This window comes from Leguminivora glycinivorella, chromosome Z (assembly GCF_023078275.1).
Source record: "Leguminivora glycinivorella isolate SPB_JAAS2020 chromosome Z, LegGlyc_1.1, whole genome shotgun sequence".
In the NCBI taxonomy this organism is placed as follows: Eukaryota; Metazoa; Arthropoda; class Insecta; order Lepidoptera; family Tortricidae; genus Leguminivora; species Leguminivora glycinivorella.
The window spans coordinates 18,392,885-18,407,242 of NC_062998.1; the positions used below are offsets into that span (position 1 = coordinate 18,392,885).

General features: G+C 42.6%; 1 protein-coding gene across 1 annotated transcript; it reads left to right on the forward strand.

Moving 5' to 3' along the window:
- Window positions 1–306: 306 nt before the first annotated feature.
- Window positions 307–13,860, forward strand: LOC125241788. The gene is made up of 8 exons (XM_048150415.1): window positions 307–434; window positions 1,703–1,869; window positions 3,447–3,551; window positions 4,363–4,533; window positions 4,906–5,098; window positions 5,252–5,429; window positions 6,444–6,575; window positions 13,747–13,860. Exons 1-8 carry the CDS (start codon window positions 307–309, stop codon window positions 13,858–13,860), a joined length of 1,188 nt encoding a protein of 395 aa, XP_048006372.1.
- Window positions 13,861–14,358: the final 498 nt, after the last annotated feature.

Here is a 14,358-nt window from a genome sequence, read left to right on the forward strand (position 1 = left end):
GTTTAAATTATATGATTTTTTTTCATAGTAACTTTTCATACAACTTTTGGCGGTCGAAAAAACGCATTTTGCATAAATATATTTTACTATATTTTTAGTATGTCAAAAAGACACACACAAAGAACTAAAAAAACCAAACTTCGGTTCTGTGGGAATTATTATGACCCCTCCCATACAAATGCTCGTACAACTCCTCTACTAATTATCGAACTGTCCCACAAATAGCTGTGTCTGTAGAAAGCTTCATAATTTTTGTAGAGTCGACGGAAAGTAATTGTGCGTGTTGAAAGAGCATTAAACAGCGACATGGCAGACAAATTAAGTGTCGTAAACCAAGCATCAGACAAGTTCCTAACAATGCGGCACCAGGGTATACGCTATGCTCAAGTTGATTTGGAAGCGCGAGCAGATGACAACCAGCTAGTTCACGCCAGGTACTGTCAATAGTGTCAACGTGCGTTTTCACATTGTCCGATATCGGATTTGGCGCTGATGACGGTTATAAATTGTAATACCTTATTAATAATTATATCATACCTAACCTGTTAAGAGTAAGGACAATTATTTTTTAATTACGTTAACTAATATTCTGTAAAAATGCAGATTATGCTAAGTAAAACATGAAATGTACCTACATTTCTTTTAGCCTATTTATTTTTGCCACCTTACCTTACTCTCTTAGGTGCATCATAACTAATCGTAACTTTATTAACTGGTAAAGCTATTACAAAACGTTCTTCGAAAACTTACTAACGTTATATAATTAAATCGCTACGCTCGCGGTTTAATATTGGAACCTTTCGCTTGCTCACAGGTAACTTAACTTTTAACTTTGTTAACTATGCGTCTTTGTATGATGAATAACTATTATTACTATAACTATAAAAAATCAAAAGAATGATGTCTTGACTGATTTAGTGGCAGTGAACTCAAACCTCATCACGCTACAGTATTTTTTCAGTTTCAAGACTAACAATTTAATAGGTACTTACCTAATTAACATATAAAAGCGTCGTACATAGAAGGTTCTGCTCAATAACAATTGATGTAATTACCTCATTAAAGCTTGATTTATAAAACATTTTAGTTCACCTGGCCGGATTGCTATTATTGTTGCTGATAATACTAGAAGTAGCCAACTCACGTTGATAGTGCAAGTCACGAATACGGGTCTCTTTGTGGCGCGATTTAGGTAAGTATCTGAAAAAAAACCAGTATCCCACGAAATGCTTACTTCTAAGAATATGGCGATATACCTAAGTATGTATGGGGTACATACCGGACAACCATCTGTCGCAGGATCGAATCCTATCCTATCTAGAAGTAGGCGATCGTGATGGCGATCTGTTGAGAAGTAAAATGGTTGAGAGTTGAGACCAAAGGCTGGAAGGAACTGATGGAAGTGGATGGTTAGGATCGAGAAAAGTGGGAAATTCTAATGAGGGATAACCAGACTTCATACATTTTCTAGCAATATCGGGAGAGTTAATTATATTATAGTTGGTAAAGGTGTTATATATGTTTATTCAAAACTAACTTACATGAACTTTAATTGATCAGCTGCATCGAAATTGCTAGAAAATAATGTGAGATATATGGGGATAACAACAGGATAACATTATTATAATAATCACCTCATGATCTGTAGAATTTCTAAATGATTTCCATCTTTGAATGAAATGTTATGTTATGTAAATTTTAGAGCACAATTGCGAGATTGTGATTCGAATCTGCTGAAACTGTCAGAGAAGCAGAAAGATGCCAAGACCTCCGAGGCAGTGTCTTTGCCACCGCGGCACACGAGGCGACTGCAGCTGCGCTTGCAACCGTTACCTCCCGGCGAGAGCGCCGAGTTCCAGCTTTGCACTGGTCGGCATATAATATTTTAAACATTTCTTAGATTAATCAAGGATGGCCATTTAGGCACTGGTCACTGATCCCACCGTGAGTTAGTAAACTATGAGCTATCGGCTATAAAAAAGAACAAAATATAATCACTCCCGCGTAAATAAAAGAGACACGGCGATGTTTATAGTTACTCGCCCAGCGGTGAGCTACCAATGTCTCCGTGTCTCATTTATTTGCACGGAAGTGCTTATCTTTATCCCTTCTTTATCTTTTGTTCGTTTTTATAGCCGATAGCTCATAGCTTACTAGCTCGCGGTGGTACCAGTGCCTTAATAGTCGCAAAAACTTGCCTTCCTGGACTATAGTTATAGTTATAGTTTTATTAGTATAGTATATTTATTAGTATAGTTATAGTTATAGTTTTAGTTATAGTATAGTTATAGTTTTAAGTACCTACCCAACCTATGTCTTGTCCACTTATACAAGCAATGTATTTTAGATTAAGACCACATTTTGCATGCCTAACCAGCAAAATATGTCACTGTACAGGAACCTTACCATTGTCACCTTGTTGTACCATATTTTTTGCAAATAAAGAATTTATTATTATTATTTATTATTATTCCTCTTTATTTCTTTCAAATCTTAGGCTAGGTTATTTATAATACGAATATAAAAGTAAAATACAAAACCACTCACAAAACAATAAAAAAATATAAACATATTATAAAAAACCTAACCTAGGGTGCCGCCAGCAGCGGGGCAGGGCCCAAGCTGCCGGTGGTTAGGGCTGCAGAGAGAGGAACCGTCGGACTATCCGTGCTGTGTCCAAAATCACCGCCTTCTGCATCTGACCCTTGATCCAACCACCGAGCGAGAGTCTCTTAAGATGTTGGTCGAGACTCTTCGCTATGAGACCGTTCGCTGAAACGACTATCGGGACAATGATCGTTGAATCAACATCCCACATGGTGGTTATCTCGTGAGCCAAGTCTAGGTACTTACTGGACTTGTCCTTCTCGGCTTTCACGAGATTCTCATCATGGGGGATGGTGATGTCAACGAGCACGGCCCGGCGTTGCGGTCGATCTATTATCACAATGTCAGGCTTATTGGCTACAATAGTCCTGTCAGTGATAATAGATCGATCCCAATAGAGCGTGGCACGGCCATTTTCATAACATTATTTATTATTATTATTATGTCGTAGAATTCGTAAACCACTAGACATCACCGATCACAGCGAAGCTATATTGTAAGAGCTACATGTACCTAACAATAACGAGCGAATGAGAATAAGATATAGATTTTTCTCTTCAGTGCCGTCAAGCAAAAATTAAAATATACCTACATTGAACAATTCAGAACTTCAGTTACAAGAAAAAGTTACAATAGAAAATACATATATTATTGACCAAGTGACGATTGAACAATTCTTCTCATTCCGAATTTCAATTCCATTCATTCGTTAGCTCACTTTTCCGTATAGGAGCGATTGAGAGAGCAAGCTACGATATGCTAACGAAGCGTAAGCGAATATAATGTTGGCTAAGATACCTACCCAGGCTTTATTTGTATTATTGTTTGTGTTGCCTTAGTTCACCTCCTGAATGAGGACGGCGAGTCGGTAGCAGTTCGGGATGCGCTCATAAAGAAAGGCGACCACTGCTACTGCGTGTGGCATTGCGACTGCATCTGTTACGGTATGTTTATCGCTGTATTGCAACGCGATGTAGGATATGATATCACTTTGAAAAAAACCTGCTAAGTGCGAGTCTAACTCGCAAACAAAGGGTTCCTTAGGTTGTTTTGTATGCCCCACCTAAAGATTTATTTACTTATTCTGTTTTTAGTATTGGTTGTTATAGGTTATAGCATAGTGGCAGCAGAAATATGCTATCTGGGAAATGTTTAGGTTATGTTATAGCATAGCGGCAGCAGAAATATGCTATCTGGGAAATGTTTAAATAAATAAATAAAATAAATCTTTATTTCCAATAGTTACATTACAGAATTGGACAGGGGCCCCCGCACTAGGCTATGCCTGTATCGCAGGCACATCTCGGACACTGGCGATAAAATATATGAAAGAAGCGCGTTCCTAGCACACATTCTAAGCTCGTGTAGGTGAACGCGTGCTATGCTTGTATGGGTGAAATATGACAGGCCGACTGTTCGCGTTTTTGACAGGCGGTAACTGTGAGGTAACCGAGAGGGGGTGGGCGGCACTTTCAGCGGGGAGCGGGAGTGGCCATACTGTACGATAGTACTCTTTATTATACTGTGTCGCAGGGTACCAGTCACAATTTACCCAACAGAAATAAAGGTAAAGAAACATAAAATATAAAATCAGTCAATCAGTTTAGGTTATGTTTTCACTACTTATGACGGACACGAGATTACAGCCTAGAGACAGACGGATGGACAGCGAGGTATTAGTAACGGTCCCGTTTTACCCTTTGGGTACGGAACAAGCAGATAAGTAATTTAAAAATGCTCCTCGGTGTTTGGCAGGCGACAACCCCCGGCTGCCTTGTCGGCCGATGCCTGCGGCGAGGCAAGACGCCGCGGGCTTGCCGGCGCGCCGTGGCGCCCGCTTCGCTCGCCAGTGCCAATATGCCGATATTCCAACGATTAATATAGCAGTCGTTATTATTGGTGTTGTTGGGATGTTACTGTTTCTTGGTATGTCATATAATAAAGTAGGTAGGTATCTATTCTAAATGGCTTCCTAATATTATTTATTCGAGATTATTGGGATACTTTACTAGGGATATTATGGATACGGAAGCCCGCTTCCGGTTCCGTTAAGTCGGAATTTTCAGTTGGTATTACACATCCGGTTCCGTTATTGGATTTAAGCGTATAAACAAAGCACCAAACGTTCTCATCGACCTAAACTGGGTATGATAAATAAACCTATAGTAAAGTAACCTATACCTATAGTTAGGTGTTACGGTGTTAGGTAAGTACCTCTAGGTTACTATGCATAATAAAATAAATTATTCATTATAAAATTTATTAATTTTGATTCGAAAACAGTTATCTGTTTGACAGGTGTATTAAAAGGTCTTTTGGGAGTGGTATGGCCGCGAGCTGGCGTGTGGGGCCTGGACTGGATCCTGGAGGAGCCGAGACCTATCGAGCGCTACCGCGAGTGCAGCTTGCGCGACCGCCAGGTGGTGTACGACGGCAAGGGCTGGCCGGTACATCCGGACACTCGCGAGAGGACTGTCAGAGTGGTCAGCTTGTAAGTTTCGTGCTCGAATATAAACACAACCGAAAACCTCGAAAGTAGTTAAATATAAAAAAAAATGACAAATAAAGTCTACGAAAAAACGAACGTTGAAAAGGACTATTCAGGAGATTTTTCATACATACTAACTTCTTAAATATATTTCAGACCGGTGGAATTTATTTTAAATGTCGTATTTTTTATCGTAACTCCTGGGCTGATCGCAGTTGACACAATAAAGCAATTAAAGAAGGGCAAGTCAGGCCACACATCAGCCGCTGTTGGCGAAGGCAATGTATCTCTGCCCGAACGTTCGAAGGAAACAAGCCGTCGCGAGCAGCAGCAGGTAATTTCTTAATTTCTTTAGCCTCATTACTTAAACCCTGAGGTGTTTACTGTGAACATCGAAATACTGCAAGTCGTGCTGCATCTTTATTGCTAGAAGATTATTTGTGAGTGTGCACGGGAAAACGTCCCACTTTGTCGATTGCTATAAAGCCGCTTTGTCACTTTATTCATATAGAAATACAAGTAAATCTCGCCTTAATGGTAACCGACAAAGTGGGACGTTTTACTAAACACACTCACATTTTTTGATGTTGGCGGCAGGTCTCCGATTATGCTACAGACGCTGCAAGGTCATGTGTCATGTGTGGTGTTGGATTTAGTACTAAAATATACAATATATTAAAGGTAATCTATTCGTAAGCTCAGTTAGGAATGTTAGGATCGAACTTACACTGCGTTGTGATTTTAACGATAATAAATAGCAAGGAAATGCACTTAAGACTTACATGTATTGATAAGAATCAATTGTCTCAGTATTTCGTTTTAGAAAAAAATATGTTAGTATTTTATTATAATGATAATACTTATTTGTTTTTGAGTTGTGAGTGAAGTGCACTTCCTTGTTCTTAGGGCCTCCGGCGGCTTCTGCGCCGCCGCCAGCGGCTGTCGCGGCGCTGGATGACGCCCGGGGCCGAGGACCTCGCGTCGACTGTATGGAATGATAATTCTACTATGATTTCACGGGATAACGTCAAAAGTGTAAGCTATCGCTTTAAACATTCAAGTCATGCAGAGGAAACTATTTTCTTTTCGTGAAGGGTCTGTATCAGCAAACTTGATTTACCATAGGTAGGTTTAATAAGCCTCTTGTTTTAAAACGAGTAGCTAACTAGAAAGCCCTAAAAAAATGTAAATACGAACTTACACTTAGGTAGGTAGAACAAGGATAAGGCTCGCCAACCGTATTCGCAATATTCGTTGCTTGTCACCTGACGTTAATTATTATAATTTAATAAATGATGATCTCATCTGGCGTAGTTTTAAAATGCAAACTAAAATCCTTTTATTCCAGATGTTTCCTATGATACAACACGATTACCAGCGTACTGAGTTGGGCCCTGGCCTTGTTTCGGAGAGTAATTCTGATCAAGAAGATACAGCTTTCGTTCTCATGCGCATGAAAGAAAGTTCGGAGTCACTAGCTGTAAGACATTTTGTTTAATAAGAAGGTATATACATAGTTGTCTTGTCTCCGCCTCCGGACAATAATAAGAGGTACTTCGAAATCACCGAATACAGCTTTTTCTATTGACAATTTAATATTTTCAGCTTCGGTGACGAGGATAATGGAAATAGGTAATATGAGACTAATAATAATAAGTAACTGTGGTAAGGTAACGGCCTCAATCATGGACAGTTTAGGTACAGTTATTTGGTGCAAATTTTATCACTATTCAGACATCTCTCACGCACTTTGAGGTAACTTATAATGTACTAGAGAAGACGCTGCGAACAAAAAGTTTGCGCTACGAACATAAGTCCATGGACTTATGTTGCCTCAGTCAGTCTCTGCGCGTGGCGTGAGGAGGTTGTTTCTGCCTGCACACAAATAAAATGTAAAAATGCCTTCCTGCGCAATAAGATGCTGTTTAAGCCATACGAGAAAATCGAATAAAACTGACGGTGTCACATTTCATCGGTTAGTAGCTAGTAGCACGGAGGTATGGTTAGTAGACACTCCACGTTGAAGCTAGGAACATACTACGCGGACGTCCGTCGTAAATCGACCGCGGACGGGAATCTGGACAATGGAAATACACATAACCGTGCAAACTATCGGTCGACGGACGTGGACGTGGCCTTGAGCGCATGGACGTCCGATCGAAATCTGGCTCGCTGGATGTTTTGTTCCGTGCACACTGATCGGTCGCGGTCGCGGTCGATTTACGACGGACGTCCGCGTAGTATGTTCCTAGCTTGATCGTTGATCTAATGAAGGGACGCGCTCCTCAAACGCGCAGCTATCGCTGCCATTTTGTCGAACGAAATCATAGATTAATCGCGCAGACATGACATGTAGGTAATAAAGTATAAGAATTGTGATTATATTCTATTAGCAATATATGAAAGAGAAATGTTTATTTCACGTTATAATTATGTTATTATATTACAGTTTTAATCGATAGTTTCATACAATAATTATGATTTTCTTCAAGGGCAATTAAAGTACATGTATATGAAAAAATTCAATAATGTACTTTTTGTTTCACTCAGTAGAACTTAAACATAGCACAATGTATGATAGTGTAAACTATTATACTTGGTATTTTACAAAAAGTATAAAACAAAGACCGAACCGAAACTCTACGCTGCGCTCAAAAACACGCATTATTGATGTTGGAGTCAAGACCGCCAAGCTGAAATGGGACTGGGCAGGCCATGTTTGCCGTATGCATCCACAGAGGTGGGCTAAAGTAGCCACAGTATGGATGCCGCAAAACGGACGAGGATCTGGCAGGCCCAGGCGGAGATGGCGGGATGACCTGGACGTGTATCTCAACAACTGGCCGGAGATCGCCCAGAACCGGGACGAGTGGAAATCTAAGGGGGAGGCCTTTGCCCAGCAGTGGGACACAATATAGGCTTGTAATAATAATAATAATAAAAAAAAAAAAAAACCGCTGACACTGACGGACGTGTCTTTGGATAAATTTTCACAATTTTATTTATTTTTATAGTATTTTTATCGCCGTTCTTGGTTTTTGTGGTTCAGTTTTTGTGTATTTCTTACGCTACATTAAATCATGTACAATAACGAACTACTATACAATCTAAATACACGGATACGGAAATGAACTGTCAAACGGCGATAAGTGCATTGTGAAATTTGTGAAAATGTTAACAAGGTCACGCACCAAAGCGGCACAAAGAAACGCACGCCCACCATCCCCGTCCGCCTCGTCCAGCTCCCCGTCCGCATCGTCGTCGGGCGACGAGTTCGCCACAGCGCCCGACACCGACGGGTCCAGCGACGAGAGCGGGCCGCCGCCGCCGCCGCCGCCACCACCTGCGCGACGAAGGCGGCCACCGCTGCCGGCACGCTTGGGGCCTGCGGGACATCCTGCCCCGCCCACGGCTCCCGCTGCCGGTGGTGTAGTGCGTCGCATGACGTGGACTCGACAAATAAACGAGAACGTCATGCGCGCCTATTACGGGGCTACAGAGGGGGGAACCCGGCTATCCGCGTACCGTTCCAAGATGCTACCTCTGTTCCAGGCACTCGAGCCATCCATCACCGTATCGGAGCAGCGACTATCGGATCAGGTGCGCGTCATTCAGCGGTCAAAGCGGTTGGATGATGCCACACTTGATCGGCTTCGCCAGGAGGCTCTCGCTGCTCGCGCGGACCCCGCCTCGGGGCGGAATTTGCCCGCCATGTCGCCGGACCCGGTGCCCGAACCCGACCTGGCACCGGATGCGCCGCGGGTTGATTCCGGTAACGACGGCGGGGACTTCGCGAGTCAGAGCGAGAGTGAACCTGCCAATGAGCAACTGAGGAGGTCTTTGGAAGAGGCGATTACGCAGTATCGCTCCACAAACAACCCTAGGCCACGATTACCACGTCTGCCCATGAATAGACGCAATCTAGCGCTAATAAGAGCCTTAAATGCTTTACTAGATCCATATATGCGGACTAGTAAAGATCTAGATGATACACACTCGATCATGTACTGCGGGGCCATCGCGGCGTGCCGTGTTGCTCGAGTCAAGTTTCCGGACGCTGACCGTGCAACTAGGACCGCCGGAGGTGTCCCTGCATGGCAAGTACGGATCGAGCGTCGTATCAACTCGTTTAGGACTCTCATTGCAAAGCTGATCTGCTTCAGAGGGGGTAATAATCGCCCCCGAGTAATGCGCTTTGTGAACCAGGCGTTCGCGGGGACGGGCATCAGGCCCCGCGACTATTTGGCCAATGTCACAGAGCGCATCGACTTCCTGAAGCAGAAAGTCTATGCATGGGCAAGCCGTATTCGCCGCTACAGAAAGCGTGTGGACCGATTCCAGCAGAATCGTCTTTTTCAAAGCGACCAAAGGAAAGTATACCGAAGGTGGGAGGAAACCGACCCTCGTGTGTCCGACGTGCGGCTACCGGATGCTACTGCCATGTCTGATTTCTGGCGTAGCATCTGGTCGGTGCCCGTTGAGCACACGGAGGGCGAGTGGATGACCGTTGTCGAACGCGGGTGCGAGAACATCGAGCCTATGGGGGCTATCACCATCAGCCCCGACGACGTAAGTTGTGCTACCCGTACGGCCCAGAACTGGAAAAGTCCTGGACCGGACGGATTGCACAACTTCTGGCTAAAATGGTTTCGATGCTCGCACTCGCGTTTGGCAACGCAATTTCAACAAGCCCTCGATCTTGGTTCTCTCCCACCTTCCCTAACAACTGGTGTTACTTTCCTGCTCTATAAGTCCGGTAGTACCACGGAAGCAAAAAACTACAGACCCATTACGTGCTTGCCTACACTTTACAAGCTCCTTACATCCATTTTGAGAGCAAAAATTAACGCGCATATTGTCGCTAACAACATTCTGGCTCCCGCTCAAAATGGATGTAGGGTTGGGTCCCGTGGTACTAAAGAGCTCCTCCTCATAGACATGACCATCTGCCAACAAGTTCGGCGGAACAGGGGAGCCATCTCGGCCGCTTGGATTGACTATAAGAAGGCCTATGATTCGGTGCCTCATTCATGGCTGAGAAGGGTATTGGAGCTGTATAAACTTGATGCAGCTTTAATATCCTTCCTGGCTGCATGTATGAGGCAGTGGACCACAGTCCTTCGTCAACCAGGAGGCAGGGATGACCCCCTGGCCCGCAGGACTTCATAAGGATTGAGCGAGGAATATTCCAGGGTGACAGTTTGAGTCCATTATGGTTCTGTCTAGCTCTGAATCCCCTCAGCACCCTGCTGAAGGATTCTGGGCTAGGTTGCCGGCTTCGGAGAGAGGGTGAAGTCATCTCTCACCTTCTGTACATGGACGATCTCAAACTATTTGCACCGAACACCCAAGACCTGATGGTGCTACTGAAAACCACAGAAGTTTTCAGTACCGCCATCAGAATGGAGTTTGGTGTCGATAAGTGTGCGGTTATGCATGTACAGCGGGGGGAGGTTGTAAATTCAGAAAATTTACAACTTTCTGAGACGATGTCGTTCAGATCTATCTCTGAATCAGAAACCTATAAGTACCTTGGTATGTCACAGTCGTTGGGTATTGAGGATGTTGGCATTAGACGGTCGGTGAAGGAGCGCTTTTTCAGTCGGCTCACAAAAGTCCTTAACAGTCTTTTGTCAGGAGGCAACAAAGTGCGCGCCTTTAACGCCTGGGTAATGCCTCTACTCACATACTCCTTTGGCATACTACGGTGGACCCAGACTGAGCTGGACGCCCTGGATCGGAGGGTCCGTTCACTGCTTACCACACATCGTATGTTACACCCGCGCTCGTCTGTTATGAGATTGTACATCCCACGGAAGTGCGGAGGTCGAGGCTTCCTAAACGCCAAAGATCTCCACAACCGTGAGGTGTACAATCTCAGGAATTACTTCCTTAACAACGAGTGTGGGATGCATCGTGATGTGGTGGCAGTTGACGGAAACCTCACGCCGCTCTCCTTGGCGAAAGAGAACTGGCGCAAACCTGTGGTACTAAGTACTGCGGACCGCAAGGCGGTATGGGAGAGCAAGCAGCTACACGGGCGGTTCTACAAGGCCCTCACGGGACCCGATGTAGACCTGCTCGCATCGGTGAACTGGTTACGATTCGGGGACCTCTTCGGAGAAACCGAGGGTTTTGCCTGTGCAATTGCGGACGAAGTTATGATGACGAACAACTACCGGAAATATATCCTGAAGGACGGTACGGTCGACATTTGTCGGGCATGCCGCCGTCCCGGAGAGTCACTCAGGCATATCATTTCCGGTTGTTCTCATCTTGCTAACGGCGAGTACTTGCACAGACATAATCTCGTAGCCAGGATTATTCACCAGCAACTTGCTCTTCAATACGGCCTTGTGGACCGCGAAGTACCGTGCTACAAGTACTTACCTGCGCCAGTTCTTGAAAATGGTCGTGCCACGCTCTATTGGGATCGATCTATTATCACTGACAGGACTATTGTAGCCAATAAGCCTGACATTGTAATAATAGATCGACTGCAACGCCGGGCAGTGCTCGTTGACATCACCATCCCCCATGATGAGAATCTCGTGAAAGCCGAGAAGGACAAGTCCAGTAAGTACCTAGACTTGGCTCACGAGATAACCGCCATGTGGGATGTTGATTCAACGATCATTGTTCCGATAGTCGTTTCAGCGAACGGTCTCATAGCGAAGAGTCTCGACCAACATCTTAAGAGACTCTCGCTAGGTGGCTGGATCAAGGGCCAGATGCAGAAGGCGGTGATCTTGGACACGGCGCGGATAGTCCGACGGTTCCTCTCTCTGCAGCCCTAACCACCGGCAGCTTGGGCCCTGCCCCGCTGCTGGCGGCACCCTAGGTTAGGTTTTTTATAATGTGTTTATATGTTTTTTATATTGTTTTGTATGTGTTTTTGTATTTTACTTTTATATTCATATTATAAAAAGCTTAGCCTAAGAAGCAAAATAAATAAAGGAAATAATAATAATAAAACAAAGGTCTACACTAAATGTGTCGCGTCTAGGTGGTCATTGGTCAAGTCATACTCTATGTCATGGTACCTCCCCACCCATGCATGCGCCCCGCGCTGTCGGCCGGCGCATAGGCTTTGTTTGGGTTGTCATTTCTATTTTCTAGTACGTTAGTACATATAGCAATTCAATGCTCACGCCATCCTGACGGACACAAAATTTTACCTATTTTGATGTTTCATTGATACGTGTTTAGTTTATTTCTCTCGTGTCAAAATTCTACCGCTAAGCGTGTTAAAACTTGAATGTCCTATCCTTCTTTTACATTTCAAGCGTATTGCATTGCAGAATAGATACTGCTATTGGTTTCCTCATAGTTAACAAATTAAAACGAGGTGTTTTTTCTCCAGTCATGGACGTCAGTTCTCCAGTAACTCAACTCTCTTAGCAACATTACCACAGTATAATAAAGAGTACTATCGTAACATTACTAAGAATCATTGAGGTATAATGTACTAGAGAGGACACGGCGAACAAAAAGTTTGCGCCACAAACATAAGTCCAGTGGACTTATGTTGCCTCAGTCAGTCTCTGCGCGTGGTGGGAGGAGGTTGTCTCTGACTGCACACAAATAAAATGAAAAAATGCCTTCCTGTGCTATAAGATACTGTTGAAGTCATACGAGAAAATCTAATAAAAGTGACGGTGTCACATTTCATCGGTTAGTAGACAAGCTATTTTGATCTAACTTAATTTAAGTAATTATTATAATGAAGGGACGGACTCCTTAAACGCGATGCTATGGCCGCCATTTTGACAACTGGAATCATAGATGAATCGCGCAGACATGACATGTAGGTAATAAGGTATAATAATTGTGATCATATTCTGTTTTCAATATATAATATAAAAATATTTATTTCAATTTATAGTTTTGAATATTACACGGTTCTAATACGAATTTTAGTCGATAATATTATACAATAAGCATGATTTTGAATTATTTCTGAATTATAATTCTCATTATTGACGAAAAATAGTGACACCAAAACTGAAATAGTATTAAAGTATTTAATGCAACCGGTGTTTAAGGGAGGTAAAACAAGGTGAATGGCGCGATTATTATTCTGAGCGACAGAAACTTACAAAACTAATTTTATTCAAAGGAAATTAAAATTTATGAAAAAAACAATTACTTATTTTTATTTCACTGAGTAGAAATTAAATATAACACAATGTACAATAGTGCTAAAAATAAACTACTTAGTATTTCACACACAAAGTATAAAACAAAGGTCTACACTAAAAGTGTCGCGTCTAGGAGGTCAAGTGTTACTCTATGACACGGTTCGCTTCACGCGCATGCGCCTCGCGCTGCCGCCGCTGCCGGTCGGCGCACAGAATATGTTCGAGTTGTCATATCTAGTACGTAGTACATAGTAGTTCAATGCTAAGAATTCGTTTTTTTCAGTAAACTGATGACTTTTATCATGCCGCCAAATCCTTCAGAATAACCGAATTAAATGAAACTTCCAAATTAAGCAGCTCTATGACTCTTGTTTTTGGCACAGTGCCGTCAGTTTTTAGAAACTAATTTTAGTTACTTATTTTTTTTTTAAGAATTTGTATTTTTTAGTCCATAATGGCACCACCGTTCATTACACGTATAAGGTATTTTACATTATAATTTAATTCCAGAGAAACCAAGTGAAACTCGAGTCAGACTCTGCTAAATCATGTACGCGTCGTGCAACCAATGTGACAGCCACGCAGCCAGCTCCAGCTGCTAGGGAAAATATAAACCAGCCCTAGTTTCATTTCAAATTACTTAGCTAACTTTTTATAGTAATAGTTACGAATTTGTGAGGTATTTAAAAGAAATATTTTTTAATAAAATGCTTGAAACGCACCTATGTAGTTTTTTTTACAGCCATATTTTGATCAGTTGTTTATTTTTTGATCGTATTTATGTAATGTATATATATGTCGCAGTAAGATAGATAAAACCGTTATATAGTTATAACCCTAGGAATATAATTATACGTCGTAACATAGTTAAACGAAAGCGATTAATTGCTATCTTACTAGGAATGTAACTATAATACGTTACTAGTTTAGTAAAATAGTTATATGACTGGATTCAGTCTAGTGAAATGATTGTAGGCAGGAGTGCGGCGGTGCGGCAGAGGTATAGTTATAACCTTAGGGATATAATTATATGCCGTAACATAGCTAAACAAAAGCGATTCATAACCATCTTACTAGGAATATAATTATAATACGGTACTAGTTTAGTTATATAATTATATC

Bases quoted from the DNA above. Each gene is read 5' to 3' on its own strand.
- LOC125241788 (XM_048150415.1), top strand. From the start codon at position 307: ATGGCAGACAAATTAAGTGTCGTAAACCAAGCATCAGACAAGTTCCTA. The intron at 1,870-3,446 runs GTCGGCATATAA...GTGTTGCCTTAG, and splicing joins CGAGTTCCAGCTTTGCACTG to TTCACCTCCTGAATGAGGAC. The intron at 5,099-5,251 runs GTAAGTTTCGTG...AATATATTTCAG, and splicing joins ACTGTCAGAGTGGTCAGCTT to ACCGGTGGAATTTATTTTAA.